The sequence below is a fragment of the Scylla paramamosain genome, chromosome 11 (assembly GCF_035594125.1).
Source record: "Scylla paramamosain isolate STU-SP2022 chromosome 11, ASM3559412v1, whole genome shotgun sequence".
Classification (NCBI taxonomy): domain Eukaryota; kingdom Metazoa; phylum Arthropoda; class Malacostraca; order Decapoda; family Portunidae; genus Scylla; species Scylla paramamosain.
This window is the reverse complement of record NC_087161.1, coordinates 4,813,043-4,833,749: the sequence shown is the minus strand read 5'-3', so window position 1 is coordinate 4,833,749 and position 20,707 is coordinate 4,813,043. Positions and strand designations below refer to the sequence as shown.

Here is a 20,707-nt window from a genome sequence, read left to right as displayed (position 1 = left end):
TATCCTGTGCATACACATATATTGCATGAGTGAGTGAGAATACAATGACGAAGAGATACAATAGTAAGCTACATGTCAAAATATTAAACATATTAAACAATGAAAAATACACCACAGTGTTATCAGGTAAGTGCTCAACTCTTCATAATGAAAGTATTACCTGTGTACAGTTATAATATGAATTTTTAATAAAGCAATCTCTCCTTTCCATTGTCACTTTAGCTAAGCTCTCATATTGTTTATTTTGTTCTCATTTCATGATCGACATGACTAAATTAAGGATTTTATGATTGATATGACTAAATTGAGGATAAACAGACAAATCCACAGGGACATGTGCTTCTGTGAAAATACACTTCAGTCATCCCCATTAAATTTTACCCATTTGGCTGATGGCTGTGTGGCACTGTCAGAAATACATTTAATCATGTTAGTTAAAGTGAATGTAAATGAATGAAATAAAAAAGCACACTACTTTTCCACTCCAGGCTGGTAGTGCAGATATGCCTGTGCCTGCTGCACTCCAGACAACCACACTAAAGTTTCACACAGGTGAGCATTGAATCCTGATCATTACTGGCAGTCATTTCTAAAATGTTTTTGATTTCCATATTATATACTTGTCATGTGTGTGATGTCACTCATTACAAGTTTTATGCACAACATAAGCTTCTTACTTACACTTCAAGTGCTGATTTTAGTGTTAACATTTATAATATTGCTTCATATTGTTCCATATTGATTGCATGATAACTATAAAGTGAATTGGAACTCTAGTGGCTATAATTTTCCTCCTTTCATAATGTGTTTTGTTCCTCTTTATGTGTGGTGCATCCAGAGGTGGTGGGGGAGGCAAAGGAGTCCAGCCTGGAGACCTTCTACTTCCAGGGAAAGGTTGGAGAGGTCCACCGTGTTGAGGCTGCCATCACAGACATCAGAGTCATTGCCGGGGAGGACTGCTGGTGTAGAGGTGACTGTGGGGAAAGGGATTGTGCATATTGGTATAAAAGTAGAAGAATCGATGATTATAGTTTATAAAATCAGAGGGGGGAAAAGCCTTGTTAGTGCTATCTGTTTATTTAGAATATTAGCAGTACAACTTCATATCTTGTTTTGCATGCTGCTAAGATTTGCTGCCTTCAGTTTGTTGCTTTTCTTGGTGGCTAGATGTTTACATTACTACAATAGTTTTGCAGGTTACACTATTGAAGCTATGTATTTGATTGGAACTCATAATCATGGAGAAAGTTTTTGAAAATATGTGACACACACACACACACACACACACACACACACACACACACACACACACCTTGGTTACCAGATGCCTTCCTTTCTGGACAAATCTGTTTTTGAAAAAAAATTTTAACTTGTAATTATGCTTCAGATATTGTACCATGATTTGTTTTTCGGATATTGCACCAAAATTAGATTTTTCAAAGTTACTTCATTTCAAATACTAAAAGACATAGCAAAAGCTGCCATAATTGATAGTTTCTATAAATATTTCCTTCATTTTTATGTATTTGAAAGAGACAGTGGGTAAGACTAATTTAATCTTTGAAAAGTTTAAAATCTGATCCTGTTGAAGAACCTTTATGTAAATACAAGGTTTGGTGCTCAGGAGTAATAATCCCCAACCCCCCCACAACTGCATTTTTCCAGTAGCTTTTCCCAGCAGCAAGATGTCTAGGTGTTATGATCACCTTCATTTTGGTGGTGAGTGGGTTGCTCTGCTCTGTGTCCTGTAAAGCTTCCTTCACTTGATTGGTGACAAAGAAAATACCTGCATGGTCTAAGCAGTTTAATAACTTGATTTCTGTTTCATTAAATTCTTAAAGTGCATCCTTTCTGGATAAATAATTTCTAAGCTGGAGATGGTGTGGAGTGGCCATCTTAGCAGTGGTAACGTCAGTCATTATCCACCAAGACAAAGTGGAAGAGTGTCTGGGAATGGAATTAATCTATTTCACATTGATTGATGGGGAAGATAGTTTGTTTCCAAATATTTTGGATTCTGAATGGCATTAGGAATGAATTAAGTTAAAAAACTGAGGTTCCACTACACACACACACATGAAGCATCCAGAGCCAGAGTGACGTAAGTGACCTCGTGGCCAAAATTGTTATTTTTATTGCATTGTCTTCTCCCAACCTTCATACCGTGATGGGAAAGAACATGGACATCAGAATGGATCCTGCAATAGGGTAAAAAATCCATCAAAGTGAAATTATCCACAGAACCTTCCTGCTACACTTGTGTCATAGCTATTAGTTGCTGGGGCCAGAGAGAAGTAAACCCCCTCACCACAGCAGCGTGGGAAGAGCCAGGCAATGACAGTTTGTGCTACAAGTCACGTGTCACTCTGGAACACCTCCCCACCACCACACACACACTGGAACACCTCCCCACCACCACACCCACATGCTTCACACTCTCCCTCTCTCCTGCCTGCTATCTTTGAATGACAGGCTGCGGTCTTGATTTTGATTTTGCACATATTTGATTTTGCACAACACGCAAGCCTTTCATTATTACTCGTATGGCAGACAACAGCATACACCCTGAGAAGCCAGGAGCCTCTAAAGGAAGAGAGGTGTGTGATCCTGCAGAATGGAAGAAAATTATCATTAAAAGACAAAGTTCCATGGGGAAAGCATTGGATGACTTAAAATTTTTATTCTATTATCCTTTATACCAGTATATTTATATAACATTAGTTGTCACTTTTTTTAAGCTTTTGTCACTTTTTTTAAGCTTTTGTCACATTTTTTAAAGTTTGTATCTTACAATCTCTTCATTTATGTTCATCTTAGGAAGTACTTGTATGTCGCATATGTTGTTGCTTAATGAAATTGACAAGTTCACTAAGGAGAAGGCTTCTGTAGATTTTCCCTAACAGTAAATAGGAAATAAAACAACTTTAATAGAATAATGGAAATAAACAATGTGGGCACTGAATATGATTTTAATGTAGCTGTGTGATCCTTGACAAAATCATACTGAAGAAGAAATGCAATCAAATTTATTTTTAATGATGTATTTATTTAATGTAACTTAATAATGCAATTCAACTAAATAGCCTTAAATGGCATAAATTACTGATTATTTTGATACCAATCATTACTTTCTATCTCAATCCATTGAAGAGAGATCACATTTTAAATCTCGCAAAACTTTGATGGCATTTTTTCCATTTTTATAAAATTTTTGGTGCTTATACATCACTCTGGCTCTAGGCGGCTCACATTTATCAGGCCTTTTCTGAGAAATCACATTTTGAATCTCGCAAAACTTTGATGGCATTTTTTCCGTTTATAAAATTTTTGGTGCTTATACATCACTCTGGCTCTAGGCGGCTCACATTTATCAGGTCTTTTCTAGTCAGGATACCAGTTGAAAATTACTAATGAATGTCAAGAATTTTGTGCTGCATTTATGTTTCTTGAGATTGTATTACATTAATGTATTACATTAATGACATTGGGGGGTGTATAGGTAGGTGGTCACTGAACAACATGAAAGTTTTTTGGGGGGTGTATGGGTAGGTGGTCACTGAACAACATGAAAGTTTTTAAAGGGATTCATGTATGTATCATGGGGAGATGAATCAGGTTTAGTATACAAGGAGTTATAAGGCACAGGTTCTCTATCCTTTTTATAGATCTTTTACAATGCATAGGGAATAAAATGGCAGTATTACTCTCAATCTGATAGAGGGTTTAGCAATTGAAAATTTTAATGGTCAAATCATTGATAAAGTTTACTTTTTCATCCCCCTCAGATGCAGATCATGCATGTCTCCACCAGTGGGTGTGGGGACTGTGTGATAAGTGTGACAGTGTATTCCCGAGCACTCATCTTGCCAAGTCCTACTCATCCCTTGCTCTGAATTCACTGGACATTCTACTGTGCAGGAGTTGTATGCATGAACGTGCAACACACAGCAGTGGTAGTGACTTGTTCTGTTCTGTTTAAATTTAGCTCTTCCTAACGTTGACTTATAGAAATCAAAGTATACTAGGAGGAGAGATGTGGATGGAGGAAGGGTTGTCATTAAGGAAATAATGGATTCAGAAATGTATTATGGAACTATGTTGAGAAATGTATTAAGAAGTATGCACATATCAAGTTCACAACCATGCCAGCTCTCTCTCAATCTCTCAGCAGCAGAACTCGCCATAGTTTTACATCTCACATCTGATCCAGGGATCCAGGTATCCTCTTCACTGACTGTCAATCTGTTTACATGCCCAACCCATATCTGAATACTGAGCTCTGCTTAGCCAAAACATGGGAGCAGTTGAGAAGAGAATGAATGTCTAAGATGAGGTGCAGACACCTGGTAGAGAAGACTGGAAGTGAGAGAGAGCAGGAGGAAACAAGACTACGGTCATGAACTTATGAATTGGAATGAATGAAGTAGGATGAACGTAGTTTTTACCAAGTTGGATGGGAAGGAAGTGGTGTAACGTTCCTGTGGATGAAAGAATAAAGGATTTAATTTACAGTTAATGAAGCAAGAAATGTTTGAGGAAGAATATATTGTGTATGACTGCAGTTGGCTGGAAAATAGTATTTAGTTGCAGGTCATGCAAAGAGATTGTACGAGGGCATCTTAGTAATGACAGCATTGTATGGGTTGAAACATGAAACACAGGAACAGAAGAGGAGATAAAATGTAACCTGTGTGAGGAAGGTGTGTATGAATAGTGAGAATGGAAGTGAGGAGGATGTATCTGTTGAATGATACTTAGTAGTAGTAGCAGTAGTAGTAGTTGTTTGGTTGGTAATTGACAAAGTGGTTGAGCAGAGCAAAGTATCATGATGGTCTGAGCATGTAGAGAGGATAGGCGAAAAGAAATTGGGGAGGATAACCGGATTGGATAAATGTGTAAAGGTAATTGGAAAACCATAAATGGGATGGATGAACATTGTAGATAGCACACTAAATGCAAAATGAATACTTGTGGAATGTTGTTCATGAAGGGAGATCAGTTGTGAACAAATAAGAGATGTAGTCTGGAGGACCTCTACAAAGGGTTGTGCATCAGGTGCGGATCAGATTTAAAAGAGAAGAGGGTCACTTATGGTGTAATGGGTACACTAGGTCTGTTGTGTAAACAACACTAGGTCTGATGTGTAAACCCAGGAATGGTTGCATAAATGACCTTAATGTCACATTATCTCCCTAATTAGTAGATCTAAGGGATAAGATAAATAGTAAAAATCTCTAAAGGATGCTTGTTTAGGTATTTCTTGTGTTGGCTATTCTGTGTAGTGCACAAATAGAGCTTCACCAGTGGATTCTGTGCCTGGTGACAGTATAACAAATTTTTGTTCTCTTATTTTAGAGGAAATACGAGTCAGTTGCGATGCATACATGATATCATGGCAGCTTTGATGCTTCTGCCTGGAGCTTGTCAACACTACTTGCTTATGGGTTGACTTGCTTATAGGTATTCACCAATGCTGGTTCTACTGTCAGTGACAATTGATGTAACTGTGGGGAAAAAGCAGGTGCTATGCGACTTGTACTGCAAGTAACGATGAAACAAATGTAATGCAATGAAAGTTTCATCAACTAAATGTAATGCAATGAAAGTATCTGAAGCCTCATCAACTTACCTTCTACTTATGGGATATCCTTTGCACTTAATGACTTCTGGGATATCCTTTGCACTTAATGACTTCTAAGAAACTGTATGGGAGGGAGTCTGTAAGGTTCCTTACAGTTTCCATCATTATGTTTGAGGCATGGAGTCCCACAGCTGCTGGATGGCATCCTTGAGCTTCAGTACTGAGGAGACATAGTTCTGCAACCTGGACTTGGTCTTTTCCCAGATGTTTTCTGTTAGGTTGAGATCATCAGGGAAGTTGCCAGGCCAAGGGCTGAAATAGCAAATACTCCTAAAATCAAAAGCATCAGTCATTAGTTTGGCTCTGTGAAATGGTGCCCCATCCTGCATAAAAAAATCTGCCTGGCACACCTCCATTGACAAGTTAAGGTGGTTTGTCAGCAGGTCCAGGTAGTTGTGCTGATTCATTCTGAGGTTCTTTTGGAGAAAGAAAGTGCCTCAGGTTGTGGTAGGAGAAGCAACCCCAAACCATGATTGAATTAAGGTGCTTAACAGTGTGGCGTGTGTACTGCAGGTCCGGAGGGTCACTGCCCCATTTATGGTACACTTAATTCCTGTCACCATCACTCACATTAAAAGTACTCTTGTCACTCGAGTACTTTCCTCCACTCCTCCAAAGTCCAGTCACCATCACTCACATTAAAAGTACTCTTGTCACTCGAGTACTTTCCTCCACTCCTCCAAAGTCCAATGTTGACGAGCAAAATTGACCCTCATTTGTCTATGGTGCTTTGTTACCCATATGGCAACACTAAAATGCTGCTGCTATTGGCCAGCATGAACAAAATTTTTTCCTTACATTCATATGATTTCATTAATTTTTTATGCTTGGACACCATTCTATCATATTATACATTCTACTTCTTATTTACAGAATTTCTGAAACACTATGTTATTTGTAGTTCTTAAATATGTGATTTGTGATGTAATTCACACACATCGTTAATTACTACTTGTGAGGACTCGGATAGCAAATTTTGGACTTGAATCCCCCTGCAGCCATTCGCCAGACTTGGTTCTGGACTCAAGTCTTGCCCAGCCTTACTCAACACCAGTCATGGCAAAGCAGTGGCCAACCTGTCATCTAAAAGGCATAGGTACACCACCTTCATGACCGACTGACCCTAGGGGAAGACATGTAGATCTGCCACACCCCTATGGGAAAACGCTCCCACATCCTAACAGGAAGAGGAGGATGCTTGATAATCGGGGTGGTGTACAGGAATCAGACCTCTTTCAGTACCACACCATCATCAGTCCACAAGACTTCTCCAGTAATGAACTGTCCTTTGGGGCTTAGTTGTGAGCAAACTCAAACCTCCTCTTCTGCTTAAAAGGCTTACTTTGGGTTCTTACTTAATGGTATTTTAATTTGATTCAAATGGTTCTTTGAATAGTTCTTTCAGTGACTCCCTGGAGAAGGCTGGTATTTTTTTCCTTAATTTGTCTTGCTGTAATAGCAGGATTTTTCTCAAATTCACATTAGACCTAATAAGTGTTGAGTTTTTTTTAGAAATCTTTGCTTCTCTCCACCATATTTGTAGTGGGGAATCTCAGTTTACCTTAAATTTTTGCCACAAGGTACTGTACTGTTTCCACACTAATTTAAGGCTCTAAAGTGCATAAATTCCATAGCTGGGCGTTATCAAAATTTGATATTTCACCACAATAACCGATAAATTGATAACAATAACCTTATTGGTGATAACCAATAATCAATAACTGGTGATAAATTTAGTGCCCAATAACTGACAAATCAATAAATCCAAAATTCCAATACTAGCAATAACAATGATATTTTAAAATGAAAAAAAAAATTGATATCCAAATCTTTATTTTTATCTTAAAAACTTTGAATGATTATCCCATCTCTTCACTAATGAAAACTATGGTTTTCAGTAAAATAACTACATTTGATTTTGAAAGTTTAAAACTTTGACATTCTCACATTCCAAAAACTCGGAGAGACTTGCACACTGCACAGATAGTGCTGAGCCAGCCTTGGTGGATGCCCAAGAGCAACAAACACTGGCATGGCTCTAGGCAGGAGTGCTTAAGGTGCTGTGATAGCATACAGGTGCTGCAACTCAATACACATTTCCTTATAAAAATACAATTAATTAAATTTGCCAAACTGTCTTGTTGATTTCACTAGGGCACCAAGTCTATTTCCCGAGTACTGTACACAGCTTTTAGAGATGAGGTTGTTGGAATATATTCCACAGGATTCACAAGTGAGAGCCATTCACTTATTAAGCAGTCTTTGTGAATCTCACTGAAAGTTGATAGTGACTAGAAATCACAATCTTCTCATGTGGGGAAAGCTGTTGAGTTCCTAAAAGCATCAAGGAAGGCTTTAGAAATTTCAAGACCGAGGTGCATTGTCTGAAAAATTGCTCATGCCCTTGAAAAAATTTTGGCTTCTAACTGTTCATATTGTGGGCTTTGTCCCAAGGTATAGCTCAACTAAAAGCTGCTTCATTACCATTGGTGGAGAAAAAATTTTGGCTTCTAACTGTTCATATTGTGGGCTTTGTCCCAAGGTATAGCTCAACTAAAAGCTGCTTCATTACCATTGGTGGAGGATTGTATCTTTTAGTGGACTCATACATGCTCCTTTTTGCAGGTACTATATAGTATTTAATATGAAAACATTGCATGAGGAAATTTAAAAAGAATTAAAAAAGGTAGTATGTTGATACGTATCATTATAACACGACACATGAGGCAGCCAGGACAAAATTACATTTATATTCAAATGCAACCAGACCCACAACTCATAGGTTAACCTGCAAGCCTCAAGGTTGGAAAATGTAAAGTTAAAGTGGCCACCTACTGTTCAATTATTTACCAGCACAACCAATGGAAGGGGATGGTAAGGAGCAACCACAGGGGACAGCACCACAGTTCCTTGCTGCCGAGGTCAAGCCCTTCATCAAGATAAAGGTTGAGGTGGAGAATCTTACATCACGCTTCCAACTGACTCTGTGGCTCACTGCAGACAATGCCAACTTGTTCTTTGGTGAGTAGGTGCCTGTTGCTCCTTGCTGGGATGATGTGTGTGTGTGTGTGTGTGTGTGTGCTGTGGGGTAAAAGTTAGCATTACTTTGTCATTTCATCTTAAATTATCTTAAATTATCAATTCATCTTAAATTATCTTAAATTATCAACTGATTTATAATAAACAAAATGCTTCAAAGACCCCTATCACTAGATGCAGTCTTCACACTGTCTATCTATTTGTGATCTTCCTGTTAAGTTTGCATCTCACATTCAAAACAGTTATGCTCTTCACCAGTTGTTCCTCTTACATTATACTATCTCTTCATGACCTAACCCTGCTCTGGCGAGTCACTCGATTCTTTTCCAACACCAGTTTTCATTTACATTACAAAAGGCCATCTGCACCCACTAGTCTACTCAAGATGACATAGATGCCTTTTCATGGAAATAATATTCAGGTGGTATATGCCTGTTCATCCACTTCATTCATGCAATTTAGCTTTTGTGCTGTGAACTGCTTTGTCAAATTAGCTTCCCTTCATGCTGCAAGCAGTAAAAACACCAGAACAAACATGCTGTAGCACCTCAAAGTGACTGCCTTGAATATCATTTTGCCCGAAGTTATTTTAGAGAATTCTTGCATTGTGGCTGGGCCCTTCAGCTGTATTTGGTTGTCTTGCAAAGTGTTTTTTTCCCTATATGCACCGCTTTATAGTACATAAAAAGGCGTTAGTATCTAACATCACAAAAGCACAAGACATTAAAGCATGTCTTCAACAACATTGATGTTCTTTGAAAAGCCATATCAAAGCTCACTGGCTAATCAGTCATGCCTTAAGGGGAAGGGGACTGACCAAGTTATTTACTTTGTTATTTATGAACCAAACTGCACCAAATTTATGTGAGCTGTAAAATTTTTATATTAGGCATAATGGTTCATTAAATTTGGAGCAATAGTTTTTCTTTTTTTGATGAATACAAAAAATTGAGGTTTAGATTTTTGCATATTTTGATGGGTTTTCTTGTGTTTTCTTAAATGTGTCACTAGATACTTTGTCAATTTTCAATTTTCATTTTTGGTTTCGTTGTTAAGAAAAATAAAATTTTCCTCATCCAGTTATTTTAGAGAGGAAAAAAAAAAGTTACATTTTATAGGCATTTTAATTCCCTTTCTAATGACACCAGAATAATACAAATTTGAACCATAAATGGTGGAGAAATACGCCTTAATAGCACAATAAGTTAGTTTTGAGTTATGAGGCTTTAAAGTTTAAAGGGATGCTTACATGCTTTTCATCCATTTATAGCTGTACAGTACTGGAATTTTTAGGTTCCAAGTATCATGATGTATTTTTTTTAATTGTAGATGATTTTGAGCCATAATTGCAAGCATTAAGATTCATAGATGACTTGTTTTGTTTTACAATGAGGGCATGCCACACTGATGTATGTGCTCTGCTCTTGGCTAATATCCAGCATGCTGTTTTTACCAGTACCTCACTCATTTGGGTAAAGTAAGACTTCCTCTTACCCACTGTGGTGAAAGGGCAAAAACTGGGAAGTGAGCCAATGCTGTAGGTACAGAAGTTGATGAAAGAGACCATCACAAACTCCCTCCTCCTCCCTCTAAGCATATACAACATACACGGTCACTGAGGCTCTTCCTTGCCTGACTCTGCTAGGCTTAGAGGAAACTTCTATACTCCACCACAAAGAAAACTGTTCCTCGTAAACTCTATTTATTTACTAGTTTTTATTATTATTATTATTTTTTTTTTTGTGAATATTTTACTACAACCAATTGATTGAGCAATGAGTGTGAGAGGGTGGCATTTAGATAGGTATTTAAACATGGATGATGAATTTATTGTGTTCATTGTGAAGTGTCACGCCTAAGGATATCTTTTTACTCAGTCGGTCCCCTTAAACATAGACTGAAGGCAACTTTAACTTGGTAAAATTTGTGGTGTGGCATTTTCTGATACATATTAAACATATTGCTATTAAATAGCAGATTTTGATGTGGCATTTTCTGATACATATTAAACACATTGCTATTAAAACTTTGTTGATGTGGCATTTTCTGATACATATTAAACAAATTGTTATTAAATAGGAAAGTTTTTTCTTTGGAGGCATTGAATTCCTAAATGACACTTTTCTCCACAGGTGTGAAACCCAGCTTCAAGTGGATAATAAAGGAAGAGGAGAAACTGCAGGAGATGATAGGTACATTGCTGGAACAGAACTCTTCCCTGACCCTGGGCATGATGAAGAAACAGGTGAAAGGGAGAATTGACTTGCATATTGTAAAGACAGTTCTTCACTGTACCTCTCTTCACTCAAAGATTCCCCCTCCCAAGCCTCCAAACCTTCAGCCTGCCAGTCCTTTAAATCCTGCCACCTCTCCACTTCCTCAGGCTCCATGCCCAGAGCCTTCCCGTATCAGCCCTCCAAATCCTAAGCCTACTGACCCTCCTGATTGTCAGCAAACCAGCCCTCCACACACCTAACATTTGTCTGTCTGCCCTTCAGTTTTCTTAACCTTTCCCTATTAGCCTGCTTCATCAACACTATAATGTCTAACAAATGCTTATTTTTCCATTGTACCAAAAGCCGGTCTTCCTTTACAAAACTCACCCACACAAGCAAGTACAAAACTTTCCTCGCTTACTCTGCATTTTAAACCTCTTTCGCCACAAGTTTCTGTCCTAAATCACTCCTCCCCCAACCTTTATAAATCTTCTCTTCTCCAAACCAAGTTACTATCCACAAAACAAAGTAGCTTACAATTTACAGATAGGAATACTTCAACTACATAAGATGAACATGATGATGCAAAAAAACTCTAGAAAAGGTTTAAATTGATGCAAAAAACTATAAAAAAGGTTTACAATCGTAATTATTATTATAAAGATTGTAAACCTTTTCTAGGTGGTGGTTTGGTCTCAGTCTCTAGCTGTTCTTGAAGAGCATTGTCCCAGTATTCCTTGTACACTGTACAAGGTCACTAAAAGGAACAAAGTGAGGAACTGGGAATCCTTTTCTGTGTTATGTTTATTGTCTCCATAATACAAGATGTGAGGTCTTGCCAGATCACGTGAGAAATATCTCAGCCTGGAATCTTTTTTTTATCTAAAATTAAAATGTTAAGTTTATACTTAAAAATAACTGAACATCTCTTCATGCATTGTTTTTCATATGCGAGATCCACATGTTTGGAAGACTCCAGATATATAAAATATGTATAAAATGTATATTTTTTTGTAATAATAAAAAATATATACATTCTGAGATAAGAGTGCCTAAATCCTGGCAAAAATATTTCAAATCTGTGCTCTTGAATACTGCTGTGGTGATCTTTTTGCAGCTGCCTGTCACAACATGCATGTGTTGTTCCAGTAAATGAATGTAGGAGGCCTTCCGTGAGGAATGCAAGAAATAAAATTTTTAATAGGAAGCAAGTTGATATATATATATATTTTTTTTTTTTTATACAAGTGAGGTGACACTGAAGAGGAAAAATAAAGATGCAGCAATCCAGTTCAATGCAAAAGGATTACACATTTAATTAAAAAAGGATCTAAAATTGCTCAACATTGTTTTGTCTCACTTTTCTCTTTGAACATTCACACAAACACTTTGTCACTGATATTTTATCCCATTTTTTTTGTTTTACTTTTCTTCCTATCTGTACAGGATTTGATGATTATATGAAACTTGAAAAAGCTTATCAGCTGAAGTCAAGGCACGTCAAGGATAAATAAATATGCTCAGCAGAATGGCAGCACACTGAATGCCTGCAATACTCAGCACCACCTGGTGAGCCAATCTTCACAATCTATACTCTTCCACTCAGGTAAGTTTCAATAACTGCTCTCATCTCGTCTCATCCAACTTGGGAAACTATTATTTTTTATTTATTTATTTATTTATTATTTATTTATTTTTTTACATGCAGTCCTAATGTATTACAGTACTTCTTTTTATATGTTACATTTAGGTCCTCTCTGAAACCTCTTGATATTTAGAGGTGAGTGATGGGTGACTAGTCCAGTGTAGAGTTTCCCAGGAGCATCATCTCAGTTCACAAGGTCAAAGCAGCTAGAAACTAATGGCTGGTGGTCATTTCAATCTCCAGGTCAATTCCACCTTGCACTGTACTAAATGGTACAAACCATTTGAAAGGGGAGGGTGGACTGAAGTACCACCTCTAAGATAGCAATATACCTGCATTTGCTAGCCTTCTCCCTATAGGAATATAATTTGGTTAGGTACGACAGAGAGAACACCTAACACAACACATATCTTACACACACATTCTAGTTATGCCTAGCAGCCACACTCATATCCACAAGGCACTAGTCTCACACAGACTACAACAGGACACACTGCTAGAGAGGTAGGATTGCTGTCCCTTGTAGCTGGCATAAGAACAATATAGTGTTTGTCTCCTGGACTTTAACCCTTTACAGCAATAGCCCTACGAGACGAACTACATCCTAACCTACAGGGAGTAGTGAGTAACCCACACTCTGGATGGCTCTGCTTTAGCAATCTTGCAACCCCTAACCTCAGGTAAACTTCACTAGTTATAATACTGCTTCAAGGTAAAAAACATCCAACAAACAAATGAAGCAAACCAAGGCCAAGCAAGCCCAGAAGCAAGCAGTAACTGTCCTGAATCATCACACTAGATGACGATGGATTGTCACTATTGGGACTTCGGTCTGAAGGATTTTTTGTAACCACATTTACCCATCTTGCAATGTCACATAACACAGAGCAATCCTCAAATCATGTTTAGCACATAAATTCTGCATCAGACCCGTGCACAAGAATGAAACCACACTTCAAGAAGATCAGGACACCACTGGAGGTTGGTGACACTTCATGGTGACCATTCATGAGCATTAAGACAAACCCACAAGTATTTCGTGTAAATACAAAATTAGTAAGAAAAAGCAAAGCAAACAGCAATTCAAGTGGTGGAGCAAGTACAGGAAGAAACACAGTGAAGTAGTGGATGGAATGGAGAAATGTACAGAAAATGAAGGATCCATCAGTATTCTCACTCATTCATCCCCTTCTCTGGTAACCAAACTCTGGAACTCCCTGCCTGCTTCTATATTTCCATCTTCCTATGACTTGGAACTCCTTCAAGAGGGAGGTTTCAAGACACTTATCCTTCACTTTTACTTATCCTTCAGTTTCTGACTTCCGCTTTCGACCCTATTCAGGGACTGGCATTTTTTATTTATTTTTTTATTTTATTTATTTTTTTATATTTTTGTTGCCCTTGGCCAGTGTCCCTAAAAAAAAGTTTCATGATGGCAGGAAGAGCTCAAGATTCATCTTTGAACTGCCATTGAAATTTTGTGCTGCTGCTAATGAAATAAATTACTTAAGTTATATAGTTAGTGATCTGTTACATTGTGGCCAAACACGTGGATGCTGCAGCATGTGTATACACAGGCTTTCTTTGTACATTAATGCCGATGTTAATGTCGATGTCACCCTTCATTGCTGCATACTCGCCTTATGCTTGCTATAAGGCATTGAGATATCAAGCCTACATCTTTCAAGCCTGGAAAAGCTTGTCATGTTAGACTTTTACCTGAACCACCTGTTATCAAAACCCAGAAACACCTGATGGGCAGCACCTTCATCACCAACCCAAATGATGAGAACCAACTGGTTCTTCATAGATGAACTCATAATTCCACTGGCAATGACTAAATATTTAAGCTTTATTTGCTCAATGAACAAACTTTTCTATCAAATCAACGGTGGATCGTATCAGCTTATATTTGCCAGCTGAGATACACAACATCACATATTTGCCAGCTGAGATACACAACATCACACAACAAGTATCAATGTGCTTTCAACCTTAACACTAGCGTCAATATTCTGGAGGACAAAGCAGAAGAAATAAAAATGCAGAATTCTTTTCAAATTACCATCATTAGGTACACCCAAGTCACAAAGCCCTCTCAGAGATAATGCCTGTGCTCCACAATGAAAATATTATCTTCCCTTAAATTAATTTATTGGCCAGCTTTGACGCAGAGCCAACCAAAATTTGCCCAAACCTTAGTGACAACTTGGATGACTCGTGACCTGTGAGAAAAAACTCTACTCCCGTGAAAGTCCTGACAGGTTTTTGATCCCAGGTAATGGAGTCTTTTTTTTTTTTTTTGCTGCCCTTCAATTATTATTATTATTATTATTATTATTATTATTATTATTATTATTATTATCATTATTATTATTATTATTATTATTATTATTATTATTATTGCTGCCCTTCAATTATTATCATTATTATTAATATTATTATTTTTATATGAAACTGCAAGACTGGGCATGGCAAGTGAAGTGTGATTACCTGTATGCACAGACCTGTGGCTCTTCTAGTTTAATAAAAATATTGACAATTCGGTTAAGAGAATTGCCAATGTTGACCAATTATCATTAAAAATATATTAAATAGTAATCTAGTAAAGGTTTTCTGTACTCAACACTTGCTGTGGAGCCAAAATGTAAAGGACTTCATTGCAATGCATTAACTTTGATAACTAAATATTTGATATTGTACTTGTACCGCCGCGGTCATAAACTGTGTCGTGCTTTGCCGCCATGATGAATCGCAACAGCTCAGGTTTGAAGATTTGAACAACAGTGCGTCGTGAGGAGAGGAGTGCGAGATGCCGGCGAGGGAAGAGGGACCCTCCCACTAGCCGGCACCTCGCACTCCTCTCCTCACTTCGCACCTTGTTCAAACCTTCGAACTTGAGCTGGTTACGATTCATCATGGCGGCGAAGCACAACCAATGCCCAGAACTGTACCTTGTTTGGGAGACGAAAATTTTCATAATTCTTTACAATAGCGCTTCACCATTGGGATTATCTTGTTCCACCCTCTAAGTGCTCCCACCCATTATTAATTAATTATGCGCCTCCTAAGTCACTAACCTAACCCCACCTGATCTAACAGGAGAGAGCTGCTCTCCCCTCCTGACGATCCCTAGAGGCCACTAACCTAACCCCGAGACCATCTCAGAACGGTGCAGCGCTATATCAAAACGTTTTGTCAGAGAGAGAGAGAGAGAGAGAGAGAGAGAGAGAGTTAATCTCGAGTCGAACAAAGCTGCAAGAAAGTTTGGAGGAATATGCTGGCGGGGGAATAAAAAAAAAAAGGTTGCAACGAGGTGTAGTGGCCTGCTGATCTGAAGCAGGTGCCATGAGTGTTGCGCCGAGGATCGAGTCCTTGCCATGACAACGTACACATCTCTCATCAGCCGCGCCACTCACCACCACGGCCCAGCTCGCCAGCACAATATAAACTGACAAGACATTGAACCTACTTCTTAACAGTCTTAATGAGCTCCACAGACACTAGAGCGACACTACCAGCAAACCGACACAGCTATTGGCAATACGTAATGTAACACCATGTCGGGGACTATACAGTGGTATTTATGACAGCCTTCTTGAACGCTTTCCTCATTCACAACTTTTTTTTAAAAGTTAACCAATTTTTAAGTTACATATGGGTTTCCTATTAATAAAGTAGAATTATCGTTAATCCTTTCACTGCTGGACAAGTACTTTCCTGTGCTCACGTTCGATTTTGTAGACACAAGCTTGTGTTCCACTTAAATAAATACTTATGGAGCCTAAAAAATAAATAAAAACTATGTATCCATGCAAACTTTTTTTTTTTTGTGTGTGTTCTTAATACTAGCAAAAAACAGAACGTAGCAGGTAAAAGATAAAGCTATCACTACAATCATGAAAATACCCTTGAAAGCCTCAAAAACTACTACAGCTTATTGGAAGCAACCGAGCAACACCCCCGTACGGTTTAAGAATGAGACCCTTATTTCACACCACTACAGTACCTCGTCCACTGGTCTCTGGCTGGGCGGCCCCCTCTCACCGTGGCCTGGGTGACGGAAGAGAGACAGGGAAGGGTCAGGGCAGTGTGGAGGTCTGAGGGGCGAGGAAGAATACAGCAGGGGCAGGGATCCGCCAAGATCTTCCCGGTCATGAACATCACACCCGAGGCTCCGAAGCCACGAACACGCCGCCGCTGCTTCGCTTCCACGGTCATATGTCAGTGTTAATGTGATTCTACGTAACTGCTCGCTAGTTGCTTTACAAACTCACCATATAGGTATAATTTCTTTTTTTTTTTTTATTATCAACAATTAATTATAGCTGAATACAGACATACGGTGCATTTCAATCTTCTAATCGCCTAACTGTTAAATATAATAAACGGAGTGACGGCTTTAACCCTCGCTAAAAGTTTTATTATTATTATTATTATTATTATTATTATTATTATTATTATTATTATTATTATCATTATTATTATCATTATGAATACAGCAAGGACTGGCACCACTGTCAACGTGATAGGATCTTCGCGTGTAATGAAATGATTATTCGGAAAAGAACACCACCTAGATAATGAATGAAATGTTCTTAATGGAGGAAAAGCAGCATCAAAACTTGGTATAAATTAATATTTAACCCAGAGACAAAATAATAATGTCTTAAGTCAGTGGTTCTCAACCGGGGGGAAGGGAGGGGGAGCACAGGACGGGAGTGGAAAAAAAAATCACGGAAAATCACGGACTTACTGATTATTATTACAAGGGAGATGCAGCTGTCTATCTATCTATCTGTCTACCTGATTTGATCTATCTTTGGTGGTATAGTAGGGGAAGGGGTTAAGTGGGTGGCGCAGGGAGGAGGGGGGGCCCGAACTGCCCTGAATCAGCTTTGGGGGGTCCAGCTTGCAAAAGGTTGAGAAGCCCTGTCTTAAGAGATGTTACAGGATAATTTCAAAGCAAGACTTCAGAATTCTTATGGATTAAAATGTTTTCTCCAGTCTGTTCTGTTCACTGCATGGCTCTGCGGTGAAAAGAAGTAATCGTTAAGAATAAGATGTAAACAGTAATAGACAAAAAACAAACAATAAGACAGGCAAGGACACACTCACCGAATTAGTCGTATATATAAGCAGCAGTCATCGTTACGAATAAGATGTACTGTACCTGAACCATCACAGACAGAGAAAATAATCAAACAGACACAATTACTGAACAAGTCACATATAAGCACAAGTCATCGTCAGCAATAAGATGTCGCCAGTAAAAGACAGACAAATAAAAAGACAAACAGGAACCCACAATTAATGACAATATGTTATAGATAAGTGAATAAACAGATAAATAAGTGGTTAAATTAGAAAGTATGTACGTAAATAAATTGTATATCAAGATAGAAAGATAAACAAACATTCCTATCACATAAATCACCATTCCCTACATAGGTACATAAATAGATAGATAGATATAGATAGATAGTTTTATTGACCACGAGTATTTTAGCTTAATAGATACATTACAATATATTTTTGGTCCAAATTACAAAAAACTATAACCTATAAAGGTTTAATACCTTTACAACAACCATCAATTTAAAAAAAAAGCCTACATCACTACCCAAGCCACGAGTCACCTTGATGAGCAAAACATACGAGTGAATATCTGTAATGAACATGACAACCGTCGTGAGCTACGTAATCTGGAGCTGTCCTTTGAAATGCCAGTTGTTACAATGAAAGAAACGATGTAATAGGACATTGGGATTAACATTAACATTGAGGACATTGAGATTAACAACCATTTGAAGACTTAACTACTGAAATGCTGGGGGTCTTTCCTTCACTCATTAATCCTTTCACTATCATTTGGCACATCTTTCCGTAATCAATAACCATTCTGAGACATTTCTTCTTGGTCTACAGCCACCTCTGAACACTATACGGGCTGAAAATTGCAAAACCTATTCTTCTAGCGCTTTTCTTTCTTGTAGGCGCTTGTAAAGATTTCATACATTGTGCTTTGTGTCGTAAACTGTTGCATATCATAGGGAAAGTGTTAACCAGTATCTTCTCATTTTCTACTACTACTACTACTATTACTACTACTACTACTACTACTACTACTACTACTGCTATGTTAGTATGTCGATAGATACGTAAATGAATAAACAGGTGCATCAGTAGTTAAATTAACACACAAACACTGTAGGTAAATCACTAAGCCAAAGAGAGAGAGAGAGAGAGAGAGAGAGAGAGAGAGAGAGAGAGAGAGAGAGAGAGAGAGAGAGAGAGAGAGAGAGAGAGAGAGAGAGAGATTCAATATGTCACCAAATAATCGAAAGCAAGACAATGACAACCATCATAAACCATCCCTCCTCCTCCTTCCTCCTCTTCCCTCAACTCCTCCTTCTCCTCCTCCTCCTCGACTCCTTCCTACTCTTCTCTCAACTCCTCCTCCTCCTCCTCCTCCTACCGCGGCATCGTCAGTAGCCCCCCCAGGAAAGGCGGTAGGGGGGGAGGGATGGCGCCCCCTCCTCCCCCAGGGGCGGCGCGAGGAAGCCATCACACGCCACAAATTGACCTCCAACACCCAATTGTGGCGCGCGGGGCTGCCTGCCTCTTGACCCGCCGCCATTACCGCCCCTCCGCCAAATCTCAGTTTCTCCCTCACCCCTCTCACCTATCACCTCCCCTCTCCCTCCTGCTACACTCTCCCCTATCACTCCTGTCCCATCCTCCTTCCTTCCTGCCAGCCCTGTGCACCCCTCTATCCTCCCAGACATCTCTCTCTCTCTCTCTCTCTCTCTCTCTCTCTCTCTCTCTCTCTCTCTCTCTCTCTCTCTCTCTCCCCAGTCATCTCCCTCGCTCTCTCGCTCCCCGCCGCCTCCCCTCCTCACTGTTCCCTCCCCCAAAACCTCATCTTGGCGAGCAAACTTCAATTTTCACGTCTTAACAAGCGTGATGGACACGGAGCTCGCGGCCCGCACGCTCACCAAAACACTTCGCCCCTGAACGCTTCCTTCTGACGGGGTATTTAACCCTGAAAGCGAGGACTTGAAGGGGGTTCCAGGGCGGTAGAAGGTAGTTTGGGTAGTCTTCCGTCTCCAGGGTGCGGCGTGGACGGGAGGAAGGTGCTGGACCGGTGGATGGACGGTGGAAGGGTGGAGTGGCGGGGGGAAGGCTGAGGGTGAGGTGAGCGAAAGGCTTGGGACGGTGTGGACGCTTGCGAGGTGGCCAAGATGAAGCCTGATGAGCGTTGATATGAGACGGGGAGGACACCACGCCCTGCCTCTCTCTCTCTCTCTCTCTCTCTCTCTCTCTCTCTCTCTCTCTCTGCTCCGTCTCATCCTCCTCAGAAGATAAATCACCGTTCCTGCTCGTATCCTTCCCTCCCCATCCCTCCTCCTCCTCCTCCACCTCCTCCTCGGCGCCTCCTCCCTCCCCGGCAAGACAGACAAGCCAGCCACCAGCAAATGTTTATCCCTCGCCTCGCCGTTGGAAGAAAGAAATGGTTGCCGCACCAGACCAAAAGGGAGAAAATGTGTAATGTTAGTCTGTCTTCACGCTTGAGAGAGAGAGAGAGAGAGAGAGAGAGAGAGAGAGAGAGAGAGAGTGTGTGTGTGTGTGTACTTTGCCTTCCTAAACACAGGTATTCAATAGGTGCGTCTGCCCAGGTAACTTCAGGTAACGCCACATTATTGATCTCCGACACACACACACACACACACACACACACACACACACACACATCCTTGTATCTCAGATGGAACTAGATTTTAATGATCATCAAAATTTAATACATCTTTTCCAATTCTTTCCCTTCCCACTCCTCCTCCTCCTCCTCCTCCTCCTCCCCTTGCGTCTCCTTGATTTTCTTATTTTACGATTTTACTTTTTTTTCCCACTATCATCATTAACACAACAACAACAACAACAACAACAACAACAACAATAACATTTTACTACTAATACTACTGCTACTACTACCACCATTACTACCACTACAATTCAACTGCAACGACAACAACAACAACAAAACTACTACTACTACTACTACTACTACTACTACTGCTACCACTGAAGTACCCTAAAACCATAGTGAAGTTTGTAAGTTTTCACTCCCTCCCCTCCCTCTCTTCTGGGAACATGTTGACACGTGTT

The 20,707-nt window shown here is 39.4% G+C and overlaps 2 protein-coding genes across 21 annotated transcripts in view; one reads left to right on the top strand and one right to left on the bottom strand.

The window, feature by feature from the left end:
• The window catches only part of LOC135104854 (uncharacterized), a 32,794-nt gene extending 20,860 nt beyond the window's left edge, over positions 1 to 11,934 (top strand). For all 7 annotated transcript variants that reach the window (XM_064012541.1, XM_064012540.1, XM_064012543.1 and 4 more), the window contains exons 14-18: positions 489 to 552; positions 839 to 970; positions 3,786 to 3,953; positions 8,495 to 8,662; positions 10,813 to 11,934. In XM_064012541.1, coding sequence (XP_063868611.1) covers positions 489 to 552; positions 839 to 970; positions 3,786 to 3,953; positions 8,495 to 8,662; positions 10,813 to 11,156 — 876 coding nt within the window. In that variant the 3' untranslated portion in view covers positions 11,157 to 11,934. The remainder of the gene's footprint in view (positions 1 to 488; positions 553 to 838; positions 971 to 3,785; positions 3,954 to 8,494; positions 8,663 to 10,812) is intronic.
• On the bottom strand, positions 3 to 16,777 carry LOC135104855 (uncharacterized). Of its 14 annotated transcripts, XR_010270562.1 has the most exons (6): positions 16,551 to 16,690; positions 8,477 to 8,722; positions 5,630 to 5,893; positions 5,385 to 5,504; positions 1,313 to 1,346; positions 3 to 974 (listed from the first exon to the last, which is right to left on the bottom strand). XR_010270562.1 is itself a non-coding variant. In XM_064012548.1 (4 exons), exons 1-2 carry the CDS (start codon positions 16,760 to 16,762, stop codon positions 5,746 to 5,748), a joined length of 378 nt encoding a protein of 125 aa, XP_063868618.1. In that variant the 5' UTR covers positions 16,763 to 16,777; the 3' UTR covers positions 3 to 974; positions 1,313 to 1,346; positions 5,630 to 5,745. The 14 variants fall into 14 exon arrangements, 5 of the variants coding, with proteins under 5 accessions (XP_063868618.1, XP_063868617.1, XP_063868620.1 ...); XR_010270563.1 differs by lacking the exon at positions 1,313 to 1,346 and having other exon boundaries at positions 16,551 to 16,688; XR_010270564.1 differs by lacking the exons at positions 3 to 974; positions 1,313 to 1,346 and adding an exon at positions 2,472 to 2,607 and having other exon boundaries at positions 16,551 to 16,689.
• Between the last annotated feature and the right edge of the window lie 3,930 nt (positions 16,778 to 20,707).